General features: G+C 42.5%; 1 protein-coding gene across 1 annotated transcript; it reads right to left on the bottom strand.

Moving 5' to 3' along the window:
• Positions 1–17899: 17899 nt before the first annotated feature.
• On the bottom strand, positions 17900–19305 carry LOC109761113 (uncharacterized). Its single transcript, XM_020319909.4, has 3 exons — positions 18717–19305; positions 18470–18613; positions 17900–18372 (listed from the first exon to the last, which is right to left on the bottom strand). The coding sequence occupies exons 1-3, from the start codon at positions 18888–18890 to the stop codon at positions 18226–18228; spliced, it is 465 nt and encodes a 154-aa protein (XP_020175498.1). The 5' UTR covers positions 18891–19305; the 3' UTR covers positions 17900–18225.
• Between the last annotated feature and the right edge of the window lie 314 nt (positions 19306–19619).

Below are 19619 nucleotides of genomic sequence, written 5' to 3'. Positions count from 1 at the left end.
CACTCCTTTTGGACCTTTCCACAATGTTGTGGCATTATGAGTTTGTCCAAAGTTCAAGCTTTGCAGGAGTTCTTGACCAAGTTTATTAAAAAAAACATCTACACCATCAAATCACCATATCACGTACACTTATTTTTTTTTGAGGGAATATCACGTACACTTTTATGATGTACTCCCTCCGTTCCTAAATATAAGCCTTTGTTGAGATTTCACTATGAACCACATATTGATGTATATGGATGCATTTGAGAGTGTAGATTCACTCATTTTGCTTCGTATATAGTCCATAGTGAAATCTCTAAAAAGACTTATATTTAGGAACGGAGGGATTATTCATTTAATTTTTTCTCAGAAATAAATTAGTTGGACCGAGCGCACACAATTTTAAAAAGGAGGAAGTAAATTGCTATATACTCCATGTTCTTGAATCCATGCAGTCACCATCTGTAATAGAAAGAGCCCTCAGTACATTCTCATTGATGTCTTAGCCTCGAGCCCCGACTATGAGATTTAAATATGTGCCATATTTTGCTTTCTGTAGACATTTTCCTCATATCTTACTCTTATTGCAAAGCTAGAGTTGAACTTCCCATCTCTGTGGACACCCACGTCATGAAAAGATGAGGTTACTTATATCAAGGCAGCAGTCCTTTTTCCCCCTTTAGACCAGTGAGCAACATTGAGAAGTGCAACTTAAAATGCAAATCCTCAGCCATTTAAGAATTATCTGTTCATCACATAATTTTTATGAAAATATTTGTGGACGATGTAACAATGGAAGTGGTCAGTATTTCATCTTTTTCATCTGACAGCGCCACCGCATTGCAAGATAAATAGGGCATGGAATCCTGAAGCTGAAGGTGATGAAGATATTCAAGTCTTACATGAGGTACTAAATCAGGACAGACGTTTCCGCACAAAAAAGTGACCATTGATTTTTGTTTGAGTGAATGTTTCACCATTTTATTACAGCAATATACCTGACTGTGCTCTTTCTGAATTTGATTCCCTCCACGGTGCATAGATATCCAAACAAGTAAATGGTTTGAAAAAGTGTTTTCTTCTGCAAAATCTATGATAATATTTCACAGCACGCGGGGTAAAACTTTATCGTTCAAGGACAAAACTTGGTATATCGTTTACTCTTATTCACCGTTGTTTCTCTTGGGTACACAATTCGATAGGCATATAGTAATTGCAATGGAGCAGTAACAAAGATTGAGAGGCATTGATCAATTGGTTTTTCCAACAAGAATTTTCTTTAGTAAGCACGACATTTGAATCCACCGTGGCTGTCACAAGTTTGGATGGGAATGGCTGCAAACCATACAATATGATTAGTTTAGAGGCCTCATTAGTTTAGTTTGAGTTCCAGAGGGGAAAGGTAAACATAGAATCTATTAGCAAGCGTACACACTTTTGTCATTGCCTCAGGCGCCGGGTGGACTATGCTACTTGCAGCATGTGCATGTGGTCCAGTAATACATGTGATGCACGGGTAAGAGCATCTTGGCAAATCCGACTCCATAAATGCCTGTGGACACGACCAGGCGCGTCCGCAAGCAGTGACTGGTCACGCCTTAACTTCGCTTCTCTGCATCTGAGTCTCTTATATTTTATCCCCTAGATTCATATAAACCATGCAAAATAAACCTACGTACTACGACACTCTAGCTAGTTACCATTCGTTGTCTGAGATGTCTATGATGTTGATGCCAGGCACCGGGTGGACGGCCGCGTAGGAGGGCTCTGGCTCCTCCTCCTCGACCTCATCCATGTACGCGAGCATCTCCTCCTCCTTCGTGGGGTCCCACACCTCCATCTCCTTCCGACGACGGTGTCAGGCCTCCGCACCCGACTCCGAGCGGAGGGAATCGAGGATGGCATGTTGATCCACCTGCAAATCCTCGTCCCCGGCACCCTCCACATCCTCCTCCGGATCCACTACATCCGAAGGTAGCCCCGCGGCGATCTGGGCTTCGTGCCTTGCCCGGATCTACTCAAGGAGTTGCAGCCGGCGCTCCGGCGTTAGATATGAGTAGCTCTTTACTCGGCGGCGTGGGAGCATCGCTACTAGTGGTGGCGGACGGGGAGTGGAAAGTGGCGGCGGCGGCGGACGGGATGCGGAAAATATGGACGGGAGGGTTTCGATGCCGATGGTCGGCTTAAATATTCGGGCTACGCATTACGCGGCCCACCGGAGCGTCGCCACGCTGCGCCATCGGTCCGACAGAGGAGACGAGCTTCGGACCGCCGGGTTTCAGATTGTTTTCTTGTGGGACCCCAGTGTCATTCCTTCGTGGCGGACATCCCCCCCCCCCCCCCCCGGGTGCCTGTCAGCCCAGGCGTTTGAGGCCCGTTTGAGGAGCCCGTCTGGGTCGCATTTTCGTGACCGGTCAGTGACCACACTAGTAGAAAAAGGCCCATTTGTCCCGGTTCATAAGGCCCATCTGTCCCGGTTGGGGAACCGGGACTAAAGGGTCGTTACTAATGCCCTAGGCCTTTAGTCCCGGTTCTTATACAAACCGGGACAGATGGGCCTCCACGTGGCCGCTCCGGCGAGCCCAGGCAGGAGGGCCTTTGGTCCCGGTTGGTAGCACCAACCGGGACCAATAAGCTTCCACGCGTCAGCATTTCAGCGGCTGGTTTTTTTTGAAAGGAGGTGGTTTAGGGGTTTTGGGGGTTAATTTAGGTTGGTATAGGTAGCTAATAGAGAGATGTGTCCTCTCTTATCTCCGTGGTACTGCTACTGCTATGCCTAAACATGACTTAGATTGAAGTGAGGCAACATGTGGTGCATGTCGAAAATAATACTAATCCTAACTTGATCAAGTTTGGATTGTACTATTTTCGACATGCACCACATGCATGTTGCCTTCACTTCAATCCAATCCATGCATGTTCATTTCATCCACAGATATATAATAATTCTTCATGCTCGCATCATGCATCATCATAATAACAAGTCATACTAATCATCATCATACAACTTCTACTCGTTATTAATAACAAGTCATATGATCATCATCCTGATAGTCATCGAACCAACCCTACTTTGTTCTTAGCACATGATCATCGGTATTAGGTAGGACCTAAATACTCTCTTTAAGGTAAAATAGCATAAAACAATATAGACCCTGACTCTCCATCATGGAGAATGGAGATCATCCTGTCTCCAATTCTTGCGCTTCGCTTGCTTTTGCTTCCAAGAACCTCCTTTACGACTGCCCATACATTTTTTCCATTTATTGATTAGCATGTCTCCACTTCTTTGAGAAATCCGGTATGGACAATTGAGATTCGTAGGATGACTTGGATATATGTTCAAAACACGAAGGCTGCCATTCTGATACATCAAATGAGGCACACAATCCTCTGGGATTCTCTGTTGAAAAACATAGTAATAACTTCATAGTTAGCAATGATGTACTAGTTTTAGAAGTATGCAAAAGATGCACGGATGTCGTAATAGTAAAATATCTTACCAGGGTATCTCCATGGTAGTTACCGTAGTTCAACACGTGCACTAGTGGCACGTATTGACCATAATGTTGAGGAGTTTGATTGTAGATATTGTAATTCTCAATATCAGTACAAAATCCGACCAGATGATTTTTCTCCTGATAAGTTAATTCAGAGCCATCGGTGTAGTGGGTTTTGTCTACCATGTTCCGCATATTGTTTGAACAATCAAAATAAGCTGTCAACTATTTTGAAATAAACAATATAAATTAGCTAATAACTATGTTTGAGAAACCCACATAGCGGTAGAACTGGAGGCGTATCAACAAGGACCCAAATGTCCATATTGTCTTGCTCGATTTCAGGATCACCAAGATCCATGGTGACAAGCATACCCTCATCAAAACCATACATCTTGCAAAATGCTTCCCAATTTTTGCAACCAAAATGGGTTACGCTCTCAGCATTATACAGATTTACTTCAAAATCCACATCATGATGGGTCCTTAGGTGAATTTTCTTCGTTTCAAAATTTTCATGGTCTTCAAAATCCATCTTCTCCAAGACATAGCGTCTTGCATGGCATGGGATAAGCTATACTTGAATTGTAAAAGATGAAAATTACACGTTGAAATAGTTGAAGTCATGCTTAATTACGAAAAAACACTTGTCGTCGTTGCGTACCGTTTCAACATCGAAGGTCTCCTCGAGCTTAATGCTGAAGCGCCGATCATCGTCCAAGTGAGGCCTGTCGCACAAACCTCGATCGTCGTGCCACCACCCACTCCCCCGGGAGACTTTCGTCGTCCGATGATGACATTTCCTACGTTCATAATTCAAAGATTAAACTTGTACAATTAAATATATGTACTACAAAAACTAAATTAGATCATTATTATTCATCACGGGTTGACTATCGGTTTGTCGAGTCTTTTCTTGAAAACTCTCAGCTCACGTGGTGTATACATTCGGCCGTTGGTGATGGTCGCTCCTCCATTTGTCCCCGAGTGCATTACACCAAAATGTCTAGCACACGGGAACGAAGGAGAAGCGACCCCCACGACAACAGTCGGGATTCTTCATCCTCTCATATATATATGGTGGAACTCTCCCTCACTGATTCCTCTCTGACATTTACGACCGTCGGTGATGGTAGCTCCTTTCGTTCCCGAGTGCATTACACCAAATTGTCTAGCACACGGGAACGAAGGAGAAGCTACCCCCACGACAACAGTCGGGATTCTTCGTCCTCTCATATATGGTGGAGACTCGACAGACTTAAAGTCAACCCGAAATATCGTTTAATTATCTTTCTAAAAGAGGATTTGGCTGGTCTCACCTCGATGTCGGAGGGGGTCGGTGACAGGGACGACGGCGGGGATGATGGAGGGGCCGGGGGCTCCTAGATTTCTGCGAAAACAAAAACCCTATAAGCTATCAACTAATCATATGCATATGCCTTGCATAGTGCTCTTCAATTTTAGCATTCAAAGTAGGAGTAGTTTTCCAATTTGAGCATTCAATAAGCAAAATCAAATCGCAAAATAAAGTAGTATTCAAATTAGGATGCATTCAATTATAAGCAAAACTACATCGTCTCCATGCGTCCGTACATCATCGAATATTATCACTAATACACCTCGAATACTATCATACATATCGCCAGTACAACTAGAACCGTAGCGCCCGACGGGTATCGGCGCGGGCGGTGGACACCCAAAGGGAAGGAACCATCACAGGATCATAGCTCCAGTGAGATCCCTGAAGAACCTGCCAGGTATTGTCGAACCTGCCCTCCAACGCAACCATGTAGCGACAGACGTGCTGGTCCTCCTCGCTGACACGGTGACGTACCACCTCCGCGGTGTCCGGAAGCCTCAGCACCGTCACTGGCCCACGCGACCGCCACCAAACAAGGATCGGGTCAACGACGGGCTGGCTCCTCACCAACCTACACCCCCCGGAAGGTAGCACCTCCTAAAACCAGCCCGGCGGAGCCCAGTCCCGGACATGGCCCCTCTGATCAAGCCGGCCTCCTCCGCCGAGTCGACGACGAGGATGCGGGATAGGCATCGTCGATGTCGATGCGGGAATAATTGCTTTAACTAAAAAACAAACTAGTTCTATTAATTTCCTTACTATAAATAGAATAAAGTAGTACTTACTAAAAATAAACTAGCTAGTTTAACTAGTTCTATTATTTTTCTAACTAATTCTATTAAACACTTTCTAAGTAGTACTTACTAAAAGTTATCGGGGAGGGGGGTACGTATATCGATAACGACATACCCGTTAAAAAAAAAGAAGAGGAAGAAGAAGAAAAAAAAGAGGAGAAGAAGAAAGGAATAGAGGAGGAGATCGAAGAAAAAAAGGAAAAAAAAAGAGGAGAAGAAGAAAAAAATAGAATAATATATTATTCTATTTCTTCTTCTTCTCCTCTATTTCTTCTTCTTCTACTCTTTTTTTCTTCTTCTTTTTCATCTTCTTATTTATTTCTCCTCTTCTTCCTCTCCTCTTCTTCTTATTCTTCTTCTTCTTCTCCTTCTTCCTCTTCTTATTTTCCTTTTTTCTCTCCTTCTTTTTCTTCTAAATATGAACATACATAAATGACTTTGATCATACACAATTTTCAAATTCCTACACAATATGAACATATACATAAATTGACAAAGAAAATTCTATGAACAAAAAAATCATAAAAATTCTATGAACAAAATTACAACAGAAAAAAATCATAAATATTCTATGAAAAAATTGATATATTCTTTGCATATATATGAACATGCAAACATTTGCATATTCAATAATAATATCACCAAAAAAATCTAAGCTACACATCTAAATTAATACATCTAAATTACAACAACTAAATTAACTACACATCTAACTACACATCCAAATTAATACAACTAAATTACAAATCTAAACTACACATATATAATAGCTAGGGTGCGCGGCGGCGCGGCAGCAGCGGCGGCGGCCATTACAGGGAGGAGGAGGAGGGGATCGGGGCGGCGCTCACAGGGTGCGCGGCGACGGCGACGAGGAGGCAGCGTCGGGGCAGGGGCGGCGCGGGGCGGCGAAGGCGTCGGGGCGGGGCGGGACGACGTCGGGGCATGGCGCAAGGGCGCGGCCGGCGACGGCGTGGGCTCGAGGGCGGCGGACGGCGTCGGCGTGGGCTCGGGGGCACGGGCGACGGCGACGGCGGCGGGGCAACCTGGCGGCGTCGAGGAGGTCGGCGTCGTCGGGCGGCAACTGGCGATTAAATCTGAAAAAAATGCTAAGTGCTGGCTTATATAGGAAAAGCTTTAGTCCCGCTTCATGGCACGAACCGGTACCAAAGCCCACCTTCAGTCCCGGTTGGTGCCACCAACCTGGACCAAAGGCCTCTTTTCAGCAGCCCAAAGGGCGGGAAGCAGAGGCCTTTGGTCCCGGTTGGTGGCACAAACCGGGACTAAAGGGTGGGCATTGGTACCAGTTGGTGCCACGAACCGTTACCAATGTATGCCTTTAGTACCGGTTGGTGGCACCAACCGGGACTAAAGGCCTTGTGCTGCCCGCATCGCGACACGAAAGTTTAGTCCCACCTCGCTAGCTGAGGGAGCTCGAGAGTGGTTTATAAGCCCCACTCCCGCTGCCCTCTCGAGCTCCTCTCAAATGCAGGCTTTCGGGCCTAAACACACTGTATCTGCCTGTGGGCCTATTGGGCCTTCTACGGGCCTGAATCCTGGCCCATGGATGGTTTTCTAGTCGTATTCAGGCCGTGGTGGCCCAGTAGGTGGCGTTTTTTCCCCAGTTTATTTCTTTTCTTTTTTGCTTTAATTATTTTATTTTGTTTCTACTTACAACAAAATACTTATTTATTTTATTTTATTTTGTTTCTAATTACTTATTTATTTTATTTTATGATAATTCTTTTTGCTATTGAAGTTCTAACAAGAAAAGTCCTTTATGAAAATTCTTTTTGCTTTTAATGATTTTGAACAGAAAAAACTTTGATAATTTTAGTTGCATCAATTTTATATAATTTTAGTTTCAGTAATACTAGAGGTTGCTTATAATGTTTTGAATAGAAAATACGTTGATCATTTTAGTTTCATAAATTTTATTTATGTTATTAAAGTTTATTTTATTTTGTTTCTACTTATATATTTTATTAAAGTTTATTTTATTCTGTTTCTAATTACTTATTTATTTTTTATGATATTTGTTATTTTCCATGCATTTACTGTTTATTTTGAGCTATAAGACCCTGAAATTGAAAAGCACTAGAAGTGAACTCTGAAAAGGTTGAAAGTTGGCATGGTATCATCATTTCACTCACATAGCATGTGCAAGAAAGTAGAGAGGGTTACGGCAAAAACTGGATGCACTTCGTGTACAAAACGGACAATCTCTTTCGAAGTATCAGGGTTTCATTCGGAAACTCGTCTGTTCCAATGGGATTTCATTTTTTTGAACTTACTTGAACTCCATAGTGTTCAAAATGCACCATTCAAAGCCACATAATCAATTTTCAACCTTTTTTTCAACCCTTTCTGACTTCATTTGTTATTTTTCATGCATTTACTGATTATTTTGAGCTATAAAACCCTGAAATTGAAAAGCATTTCAAATCTACTATGAAAAGGTTAAAAGTTGGCATGGTATCATAATTTTACCCACATAGCATGTGCAAGAAAGTAGAGAGGGTTACGGCAAAAACTGGATGCACTTCGTGTACAAAACGGACAATCTCTTTCGAAGTATCACGGTTTCATTCGGAAACTCGTCTGTTACAAAGGGATTTCATTTTTTTGAACTTACTTGAACTCCATAGTTTTTCTGTGTTCAAAATGCACCATTCAAAGCCACATCATCAATTTTCAATCCTTTCTGACTTCATTTGTTATTTTTCATGCATTTACTGATTATTTTGAGCTATAAAACCCTGAAATTGAAAAGCATTTCAAATCAACTATGAAAAGGTTAAAAGTTGGCATGGTATCATCATTTCACCCACATAGCAGGTGCAAGAACGTAGAGACGGTTACGGCAAAAACTGGATGCACTTCGTATACAAAACGGACAATCTCTTTCGAACTATCAGGGTTTCATACGGAAACTCGTCTGCTACAAAGGGATTTCATTTTTTTGAACTTACTTGAACTCCATAGTTTTTCTGTGTTCAAAATGCACCATTCAAAGCCACATCAACAATTCTCAACCCTTTCTGACTTCATTTGTTATTTTTCATGCATTTATTGATTATTTTGAGCTATAAGACCCTGAAATTGAAGGCAACATATAGCTCTCATGAATAGATAAGTGACCAAATTAATAGAAGTTCATCATCACATTAAAACCAAAGTACATACATAGTTCTCATTGAACAACATATATATAGCTCTCCAGAGCATCCAATTAAACCATAAGTTGAAATTATGTAGAACATTTCAATGCAACAACAATATCATCTTCTCCTCCTCAATTTTTTTTCCTTCAAGTAATTGTTTCTTCTTCAACTAAATTTAACCTCACAACAATAGGGTCGGTTGGAATTCCGGTTCAACCACCTCCTAGATAAATAAAATCTATGTCACGTTGGTCGGCATAATTGTCATAAACAATAAATGAACCAAATAGTTATAAAAAGATAATATATACCACATCTGAATCATAGACAGGACGAGGGCCGACAGGGGCGGATACCAAAACCATCGCACTATATAATAAGAAGGAATAATAAAAGTAACAAAATTAGACAAGTATCTATCTGAAGTAAGAATTTTTTTCTTTTAGAAAGAAGATAAGAACAAGAGGCTCACCACGGTGGTGCTGGCGACGAGATCGGTGCGGGCGATCGACGGCGGTGAAGACGGGGACGGGACGTGACGGACCGCTAAACCTAGACAAATCTCGGGCAAAATGGAGTTCGGAGGTCGAGTTTCGAGAGAAGAAAGATTAACTAGTGTGGCTCAGACATTTCATCGAACACCTCATGTGCATAGGAGGTGAGCTAGAGCACCCAAATGCCCTCCCCTCGACGGCCAGAAAAAATAGAGCACTGTGGAGTGCTCTGCTGCGGCGATGGGGTATATATAGGTAGCTCATTTGTCCCGGTTCGTGGCTAGAACCGGTACTAAATCCGGGCCTTCTGTCCCGGTTCAAGCCAAGAACCGGGACCAATGGTTGTGGGCCAGGAGCGAGGCCCATTGGTCCCGGTTCGTGCCTCGAACCGGGACAAATGGTTCCATACGAACCTGGACCAATGCCCACGAGGCCCCGGCCGGCCCCCTGGGCTCACAAACCGGGACGAATGCCCCCATGAGTCCCGGTCAGTGACTGAACCGGGACTAATGGGCTTGCCATGCCCGAACGAAAGCCCTGTTTTCTACTAGTGCCGGGCCGTCCGCCCGCGTGTTTTAGGCGGCGTGCCCGGCTGTAGATGCTCTAAGGAAGCTAACAATAGGATGAAGAGTGTTTGCGATGTTGAATGTGCACCGTGCACGTTGTTTGCACCGGCGCTTCAACATCTCTTGCTATGATATTTTGTACATCATTTACAAGACTACCACCTCTCGATCCATACAAATTTTCAAATAACGTGTTTTGCAAGTAGTAGGTTATTAATTTACATGTATGAATGAGACCAAATTTTTTTCATGTCAATATTTTTGTTTTCTTTCTACATGCTCATGCACAAGACTTCTCCTTATAGTAATTAGTGTTTCAATGTATTTTTTTAGAGTTATTGCACTACTACCTTATACATGAAGCGGTATTATACTTTGAACCTATATATTGTTGGCAAGTCTTTAGAGAAATATATTAATTGTTTGACAAACAATCTTGTAGTTGATTCTAAATAACAAGATAACTATACCAATGAATCCGGGAGTTGCTTCTAAATAATATATGTTGTATGTTTTTATATACCACTAACCAATGACAAACATGACAATACCACTGAAAAATGGTCGGTATCAGTTGACACGATAGTCGGCAGCCTCCCATGGGGAAAAAGACAACACAAATGGACACAGAGTGGTGGCCTTTTCTTGCTGATGGTACCAATAGGGACACCATAGTACCGTTAAACAAAAACTGAATAGATTTGACATAATAGCTATTAGTAGCCCGAAGAAAGACATCGGGAAAACAACACAGATCCGGCTAAAACTAAGCAGTATGATCTATATGACATGGTTTTATATTAATTCTAATTTTTTATGGTTAATTGTATTTGGTTATTTTTTAATGTTTTACTAATATTGAGCCACTATAATGATTTCATTATTTTCATTACTCCATAACTTTGATAAGATTTTCTTTTGGAATTATTTTGTGTTTTATGCCTGTGTCATGCCATGCTACAAAACAATAAAAACAACTCTGAAGTCCGGGAGCATCATATCATGATCACATCAGTCAATTGGGAAATGGATATTTGTAGGTCGTTGTGTATATATATATATTACTCTCCCTGTAAAGAAATATAAGAGTGTGATTTAAACGAGAGAGTACAAACATTGCACTTGTACCTTATACATTAAGGTGGTAGTATTTTCAAGCTATATATTATTGGTAACAATATTTTGAGAAATATAGTAATTCATATGGAACAATAACAAAGATTGTGAGGAACAGATCAAATGCACATTTCACCAAGAATTTCTTTTCGTGAGCGCGGCATCTAAATCCACTATGGCCCTGTTTGTTTGGGCTTTTGCTTCTGCTTTTGCAGCTTTTCCACTTTGGCCAAAAAGCCATAAAAGCTCCTAAATAGGTGCTTTTGGAGCTTTTATGGATTTTGGAGCTCAAATAGGTTATATTAATTCATCAAAAGCCAAAAAAAGCTCCAAAAGCACCTACTTAGGAGCTTTTATGGCTTTTTGGCCAAAGTGGAAAAGTTGTAAAAGCAAAAGCAAAAGCCCAAACAAACATGGCCTATGTGGGGAAAAAATTTGCACTTGAATGGCTGCAAAAGTGTCCTATTTAAGACGTCTTCATCTGGTCCAGCAATAATGCGGTGCAGGGAAGACTAGACAGTGTTTGTGATGTTGATTGTGCACCAGGCTGGTTGTTTGAAATGTCGCGACAACAGCTCTTGCTATGACATGTTCTACATACCAGTCTATCACCTCTCCTTCCATATAAATTTCAAAATAATCTTTTGCGTGTAAAAATTTATTTATTGACTTCTACGAATAAGACCAACATGTTTTCATGTCATCAGTTTCCTTTTCTTTCTGCATGCTCATGCGTAAGGCCTCTTCTTATAGTAATTATTGTTGAAATGTATTTTTAAAGTAGTTGTGCTACTACCTTATACATTATGGTGGTAGTATTTTGAAGCCATATATATCGTTGGTAACGATATTTCAAGAAAATAGTAATTGTTTGAAAGAAAACTGAAAGTTGTTTCTAAATAATATGATAACTATATTGGTGAATCTTGGAGTTGTTTCTAAACAATTTTACTTGTATATGTTTGATATATTAATGAACAATAATGGATATCACAGTACCACTAAAAAATCACCAGCTTTAGTTGACACGATAGTCGGCAACAGCCCATGGAAAGAAAGAGAACAAAAATGGAAAAATAGCGGACTGCCTTTCTTGCTCGTGGTACCCAATAGGTACGACATAGTATCATTACACATATACTTAGAGACATAATGTATAAGCGTATAAATTTTCGGGACGAAATACGCTAAAATAAGTGCTACATAAAAAAAAATCTGCGTCTTGCTAGTACATGCACTACTCATTATCGAAGTCCATGGTTTTTTTTTTTTGCACACCTCCCATTCAAGAGATTTCATCCTGAAATTTTGCACACATACACATCACATCCTTGCATACTTAACAATTTTCAGAACGCCCTACTCGTGGTGTGCACTGATCTCGTGTCTACTCCAACCCCAGCCAGAGGTACTTGACTATTTGCATGGTCTGTACGTGCATTACAACTTTACAAGTAACGAACCAAAATTTCACTCCACAAACAATAAAAAGATGAATCGACCAGTTCCAGCGAGGGAGAGTTGGTGCACTGAACCGTGGCCCACGTCAACTCAACTCAATTCACTTGTGGCCCGATACACAGCGCCGAGTTTCCTTTCCGTCCAGAGTTTTTTTTTGCCGAATTGTCCAGAGGTTGGTTGAGTGGGTGCGCTCACGAGCGAGCGACCACACACCCAAAGGCCTTGCTGCCATATGCAACGGAACAGGAGGGTCACACTCCCGCAGGTCCATGTGCCAATTTTCCTGGCAATTTCTTTAGAGAATATCCTCGCTTTATTGGTCAAGATGAATAAGGCTGAGTGCTCATGGTGAAGGATAGAATCACTAGAAGACTCACGGGATGGGGCATTCGACAGATGGTTTACATTGACTAAAGCAATAGACCAGAAGCTCTCCGCCAAGCTCTTGGTGTCAGCAACCAGCTCAATGGTCGATCGATCCATGGTTGGAGAATTAACTTTCTACTCCCTCCGTTCCCAAATATAAGTCTTTTTAGAGGTTTTAACAAGTGATTACATACGGAGCAAAATGAATGAATCTACACTCTAAAATATGTCTATATACATCCGTATGTTATAGTCTATTCGAAACCTCTAAAAAGACTTATATTTAGGAACGGAGGGAGTATATGCTTGAAAGACAATCTGAGATAAATTGGACCTTCTAGAAACCTTCTTGACGAGTGAGAGCTGCACGCCGTAGCGCCAGTGCTTCTGCTAGTTCTGGCGTGCTAGCCTCTTCAATGCGCTCGCAGCAAGCAATCATCGTTGTGATTCTAGATTACTATTCCCACTACCGTTCACCTAGAAGCCTGAAAAACTGCAGCATCCACATTGATCGCAACTGTACCCATCGGCGGTGGAACCCATCGAACAGGTGAACAACGGCACATCCACTTTTCCTAGCATCCGAAGGCTATGGCTCAAATAAATAGATCTTTCCATGGTGAGTTTCTAGCAACAATTTCACAAATAAAACAACTGGAATCGAGTGCTCTGTAATGCACCCATTTAATATCTACACATAGTCCAAACCTTCTTTAACCACGCCATGCTTGCTTGTGCAACATTGGCACGCATGTACACTTTATTTTTACCAGTGTTTAGACCATATTGCTCTTATCACTATGATGGGCGCCGACCCTACAACCATGACATGGCCGAGGGGGACATGGGACTCTGGACTGCATCCCGTAGCTTCACCTTGTCAACCTTTCCCAGTGCATTCAAAGTGAGGGTGTGACGACCACCGCCTTTATGGGAACCACGAGCGGCAACCTTGTTGCTGGCCATGAGAACTTGAACGGGTTCTCGCCCCACTGCGGGTGAGGCATGGCAACCACTGCCGCGTCGGCCACAGCCGGATGTCGTTCGACCCCAGTGTGGGCTTCGTCACTATCTTGTATCGTTCGGCCATGCAATTTGCTTTCTGCTTTATCTATAAAGTAAGGCGACAACCTGTTTCGAGAGGTGCACGACACTGAGCCGACAAACGGAGAATGATAGTATTCCAATCATTCATTTCTCCGGCCATCTCCTTCCAGGCAACTTTAGGTATTTGCCTTGCAGCCAAAAGCAAGCTTGGTAGCAAAAGGCAACAATTTCATTTCATATTATGGAGAGAAAAATCAGGATCACAACACAACCCTTATGGACATATATGCACCCCGAGTGCTTGACAACAGTACCTCAAGTATGAGCCTGCAAAATTATATATTCACTGTAGGCATTTATATAACCACACAAGGCTGAAAAATATCCAGAGTAATACAGCTACAAAAACAGTACCGCCTTAATGTATAAGGTAGTAGTACGACTGATATGATAACAATGTGATGCCGCCATTTTCCGAGCCATTGTTATTGTTCTGTAGCATGACATGACATAGGTAGCCTGCTAGTCTTGAATGAAAAAAATTACCAAAATAGAAGCTTGTTGCCTTTATGGAGTAATGCAAAAAAATGAAATCATTGTCCTGGCTCCAGTTCAGTAAAACTTCCGTAAAATGAATGACCCAATATGAATAACAGATTCATATCAGATTAATATACAAATGTGGCGCAGCTCGTACCACTCAGTTTTAGCCCAATTTGTGTTCATTTTCCAACATCTTTTTTGGGGGCTCCTGCCGCTATCATGTCAACTCTGTTCCGTTGTTCTTTAATGGTATTATGGTGTCCCTGTTGGTACCATGAGCAAGAAAGGCGGCCCCCTATGTGCCCATTTTTGTTGTCTTTTCCGTGGGCTGCTGCCGACTATCTGTCAAATCAAGCTGACCATTTTCTTGTTTGTACTACGTATCCATTATTGTTTGATGGTATATGAAAAAATGTACAAGCAACAATATTTAGATACAGCTCCCAGATTCACCAATATAGGCATCACGTTATTTAGAAACAACAACCAGATTCTTTTTCAAATAATTACTATATTTCACAAAATACTGTTACCAACAATATATAGCTTCAAAACAATGCCGCATTAACATATATGATAATAGTGCAACTACTATAAAAATATATATAAACACTAATTACTATAACGATTATGTGAATATATAATTTTGCAGGTTTTGTTGTTGGAGTACTGTTGGCACTTGGCAGCATATATGTCTATAAAGGGCTCTGTTGCGAGCCAGATTTTTCTCTCCAAAATAATTGAAAGTAAATGTTTGCTTTACAAAGCTTATTGCCCGAAGCTTGCCTTTGGCTGCAAGGAATTACCTAACGTTGCCTGGAACGAGCTGGAGACCGGAATGATTGGAATACTATTGTTCTCCGTTGTCGGCTCGTTGTTGTGCGCCTGGGAACTTTTTTTTTGGCGGGGAGATTGGGAGGTTTATTGATTAGTGAACAGTATTACAATCCATAGCCAAAAGTCCAAGAAGTTTCTCGTGGGCATCTTGTAACCACAAGTCGTTTTGATGCTCCGAGCGCGAAAATTTAGCTAGAAAATCTGCAGCCCTATTCTGAATTCTATCTACTTTCATAATAGTAAGCTCCCTCACCTAAGTTTCTCAACTCTTGTATCAGGTGTCCCAAGCAAGATCTTTCTGGCTTCGTTTTCTTAATCAGTTTGATTAGGTTTGAACAGTCCGTTTGGAGGACAACCGGACGAGCAGCATATATCTACGCGCCATCTCCACACCTTCATTTGCGGCCATAAGTTCTGCTTCCAGAGGACCCTGGCACCTACTCCCTACTTTCCTAAATATTTGTCTTTTTAGAGATTTCAGCAAGTGACTACATACGAAGCAAAATGAGTGAATCTACACTTTAAAATATGTCTATATACATCTGTATGTGGTAGTCCATTTGAAATCTCTAAAAAGACAAATATTTAGGAACGAAGGGAGTAGACAAGTATTTGCATGACGCAAGTATCAAGTCACCAGCTGAATCACGGATCACTAGACCTGTCCCTGCGTCCTTCTCTTTGTCACAGTAAGCACCATCAACTGTGATTGCAAGGCACCCCACAGCAGGCGGTGGCCATTGTGCACGGGCACTGGCATACCTCTCCTTAGCTGGCTGTTGACTGTTGTAGGCTTCCTTCCACTATCCATTTTCCCTTCACAGGGTCGCCGCCGTCCTTGCTCTGCACCTGAACTAGCTAACACATGTAGCTCGACAGAAATGACCTTGTTACATGTACAGGAGGCACTGGTTTGTCATGTACTTGATCGTTCCTGATCTGCCAATTCCTCCAGATAATCATTAGCACATTCCTCCGCACTCTCTCATTAACTCTGGCTAGAAGATCAAGCGCCCATTCCGGACCAGTATTGATCAGCCCATCTTGTTCAGGTATTTGCCATTCATCTCTCATGGCCTCCCACACCGCATGTGCTTGAGGGCACGTAACAACTGCATGGAACGCATCCTCAGTTTCTCTACCACATCGCACACAGACATCCATCGTGTCAAGCGAGGTGGCGAGACTTCTTTAGTTGCCTTGTCGGCAACCCTTCCTTCAACATTTTCCAAGCACAAATTTTCTTCTTTCGTGGCACATTAATCTTCCAGAACATATTCAGTATAGGTCTATCACCCCTCGGCCTTGTGCTGGACCCCGGCCCCCCTTGCTCTCGCAATAATTCTTCAACCACAAGGTGGCAAGCACTCCGGACAGAGAACACAACATCTTTCGTTGGATGCCGCGCAATGAAATCTGCCTCTAAACGACAAGATGGTCGGATGCCAAGGATTAAGTTCCACATCTGCACGTATGAAATATTGTCTAATTCTTTCCTCATTCCATGAGCCATCCGGCAACAAGAATTCTGACACTCTAGTGAATCTACAAACACCCTTTTCTGACAATGGACGTCTAGAAACATCCCTGTGCGCCTGGGAATTGACTAACACCTGTAAATTTTTAGACTCCTCAAGAATAGTAAACACATGTATAATATATTAGAGAAGATCAATGTGCAGTCGTATTTCTCTGATATCATGTCTTGTTTTATTTCTGGAAAGCAAATTACGTCGGCTCATACTTAAGAACGCTTAACAAAAGGATAAGAACAGAGGGAAATTAAAAGCCACCCTGCCTTATTTTCAAAATATAGGAGGAACCGACTTTGAACACAGGCCGGCGACATGAAACCATTTGGCTGTCTACCGCTGTGCCAAGGCCGAGTTCTCACTTGTAATAAGGACTCTTGAGGTCTTAAGGATCTCGAGGTTCTTGTTTTGCTTTAAGTGTAACTGTTCTCAATAGACAACATTAAGACTATTATCACGTAAATCACTTTTCACACTTTCATGCTAAGGTAAATCAAGTTTTCATATAGATGAGTAGGTCAGCATGCCATATGGTACTGTTTTTACACCGCACTCCTTTCAATTACAGAAATTGTATAGCGCATATACCAGCAAAACAGTTTTCCACGCGACGCCCTGCTCACCATCTGACCAGACTCCATGCTGAGGTTGATCACAGCGACACCTGATGGTCCAGGATTGGCCATGCGAGCTTGAGTCGCGTCCTTTATTTATTAGCACATACATACATACATACATACATACTTCATATTCATTGCATCATCATACTACCTCCGTCCTGGTTTATAGGTCCCCATTGTATTTTATGCCAAATTTTGACCATAAATTTAACTTACAAAATGTTCATGCATGTCATAAAAAATTATATCATAGGAAACTATGTTTAAATATGAATCCACCGATATAATTTTTGTCGACATGCATTAATATTTTGTTAGTTAAGTATTTGGTTAAAATTTGACACAAATTACAAAGGGGACCAATAAACTAGGACGGAAATCCCGAGCATGGATTCACTGGATGTGGTTGATTTGAGATTCATCCTACTTTTTTCACTCTTTTTAGAATTTATCTTGTTTCAAGGCGTTACATTGGCGTTTTTTTCTCGTTCCAAATGTGTCTTAATGTTTCACCGTGACATCGTGTATCAGCGAAGCTGATCCAGAACAAGTGCATTCTTTTTTTTTTGCGGGCATGCATTATTTTTTATTGATACACAATGAAACGTGATGATACATGTTGAAACAAAAAAAAAAAGCCAAACAAAACATTTTGAAACGACATAAATTTTGATAACCACTAGCACGAATATAACAGCAATGACGAGCGATGAATCCACGCATGGAATATCCCGTGCTCGGTAGAATAACCACTGTCATCAACATAGTTGGCTAGCAAAGACAACCGTTTTATGCGTCCATGATAGCGGCCGTGCGCGAGCGATGAATCCACGCATGGAAGGACCCTCAGAGTTTACTGGAGACGTTGGCGAGATACTTGGTGTGGCGGCCGTGCGCGAGCACCTGGCCGGTGTCCTTCCTCCTCACTTCCACGGTCACGCACCCTGTCTTGTCGCCGATGCCGAGCACCCGAGCCTCGATCTCGATCTCCTCCTGCATGGATGCAGCATGCCTCCGTTTGTTAGTCACAACTCACAAGGAAGATTATACGAGTAGATGAAACGCGGAAAGACATAAAGTCGTATCGTACGTTTGCACGGGCGGCGCCCAGGTAGGAGACGTTGATATCCAGCGAGACCCCAGTCACCGGCGAGCCGCCGGCGAAGATCACCGCAGACCCCACCAGGTCCACCAGCGACGCCACCGCGCCTCCATGCATGCGGTTGCTGGCGCTCTTCGATTTCGCCGGACGTGCACACACAGGTATACACGATTTTATATTGAACGCTCCTACATACACTACTCCCGCGAGCACGGCCATGGCTTGGACTACGTACCGACGTGAGGCGAGGAGGGACCATGAAGGAGCAGAGGAGGTGGCCGGGTTCGACGGCCTCAACGCGGAGGCCGGCTACGGTGAAGGCGTCGTACAGCCGGTGGGCCAAGGAACGGTTGTGCCACCTCTCCATAGCTTCGTCAACATCCTTGCTGCCGCCTTCGAGCTTCGCCATCTGCAGCCTCTCTCGGTCTCTCCTCGTTTACACTGCATATATACTCTTTCGTATGCAAAACCTTGTCACTCCGCTGTTCCATTATTTTTGGAGCAGACTACTAACAGCTAATGTGTACATAGCGTGCACATTTTCGTGGTGTCTTTGTCGCTGCTACACTTGGAGGGGTTACCAACTAATTTTGACCATACTTTTGTGAAAAACTAATATTTTTCTTGAAATAACTTTTTTTTGATAAATGATGGTTTTTTAAGCTTAAAATGGAGCATCAAGAGGATACAAACAGAATGAGCACACACTCAGCTTCTGCAAAGTTAGGATGCACATAGTCAACACGAACGCACACACAAACAACATGCCGGCAAATATCAAAGTCATATACGACCAAATCTATGCGAAGGCGAGGACAAAGAAAAACAAAACAAAGCAATGAGATCCCCGATCAGCAAAGTACAACAAGGACCTTATCCGCACCAACCATCTCATAACACCACATGGACGACTAAATTTTTCAACAGCAACGCATTCAGGAAGAGAGGGACGCTCAAGTACCATCGTCACCGGATCCAACTACTTAAGGTCAGATTCTAACCTTTCACCCTGAGAAACCAGTCCGAGCAATGGGTTCAACAAGGTAACAACTTAGAAACATCACCATTGCTAGGTATAACGAACTCAGGTCAGACCTAGACTTCACCTCGGAGCTCGAGACCCGGTGCTCGAGTAGCA

The sequence above is a fragment of the Aegilops tauschii genome, chromosome 5 (assembly GCF_002575655.3).
Source record: "Aegilops tauschii subsp. strangulata cultivar AL8/78 chromosome 5, Aet v6.0, whole genome shotgun sequence".
NCBI classification, from domain to species: domain Eukaryota; kingdom Viridiplantae; phylum Streptophyta; class Magnoliopsida; order Poales; family Poaceae; genus Aegilops; species Aegilops tauschii.
The sequence above is the reverse complement of the archived record's forward strand: the minus strand, read 5'-3'. Positions and strand labels throughout refer to the sequence as shown.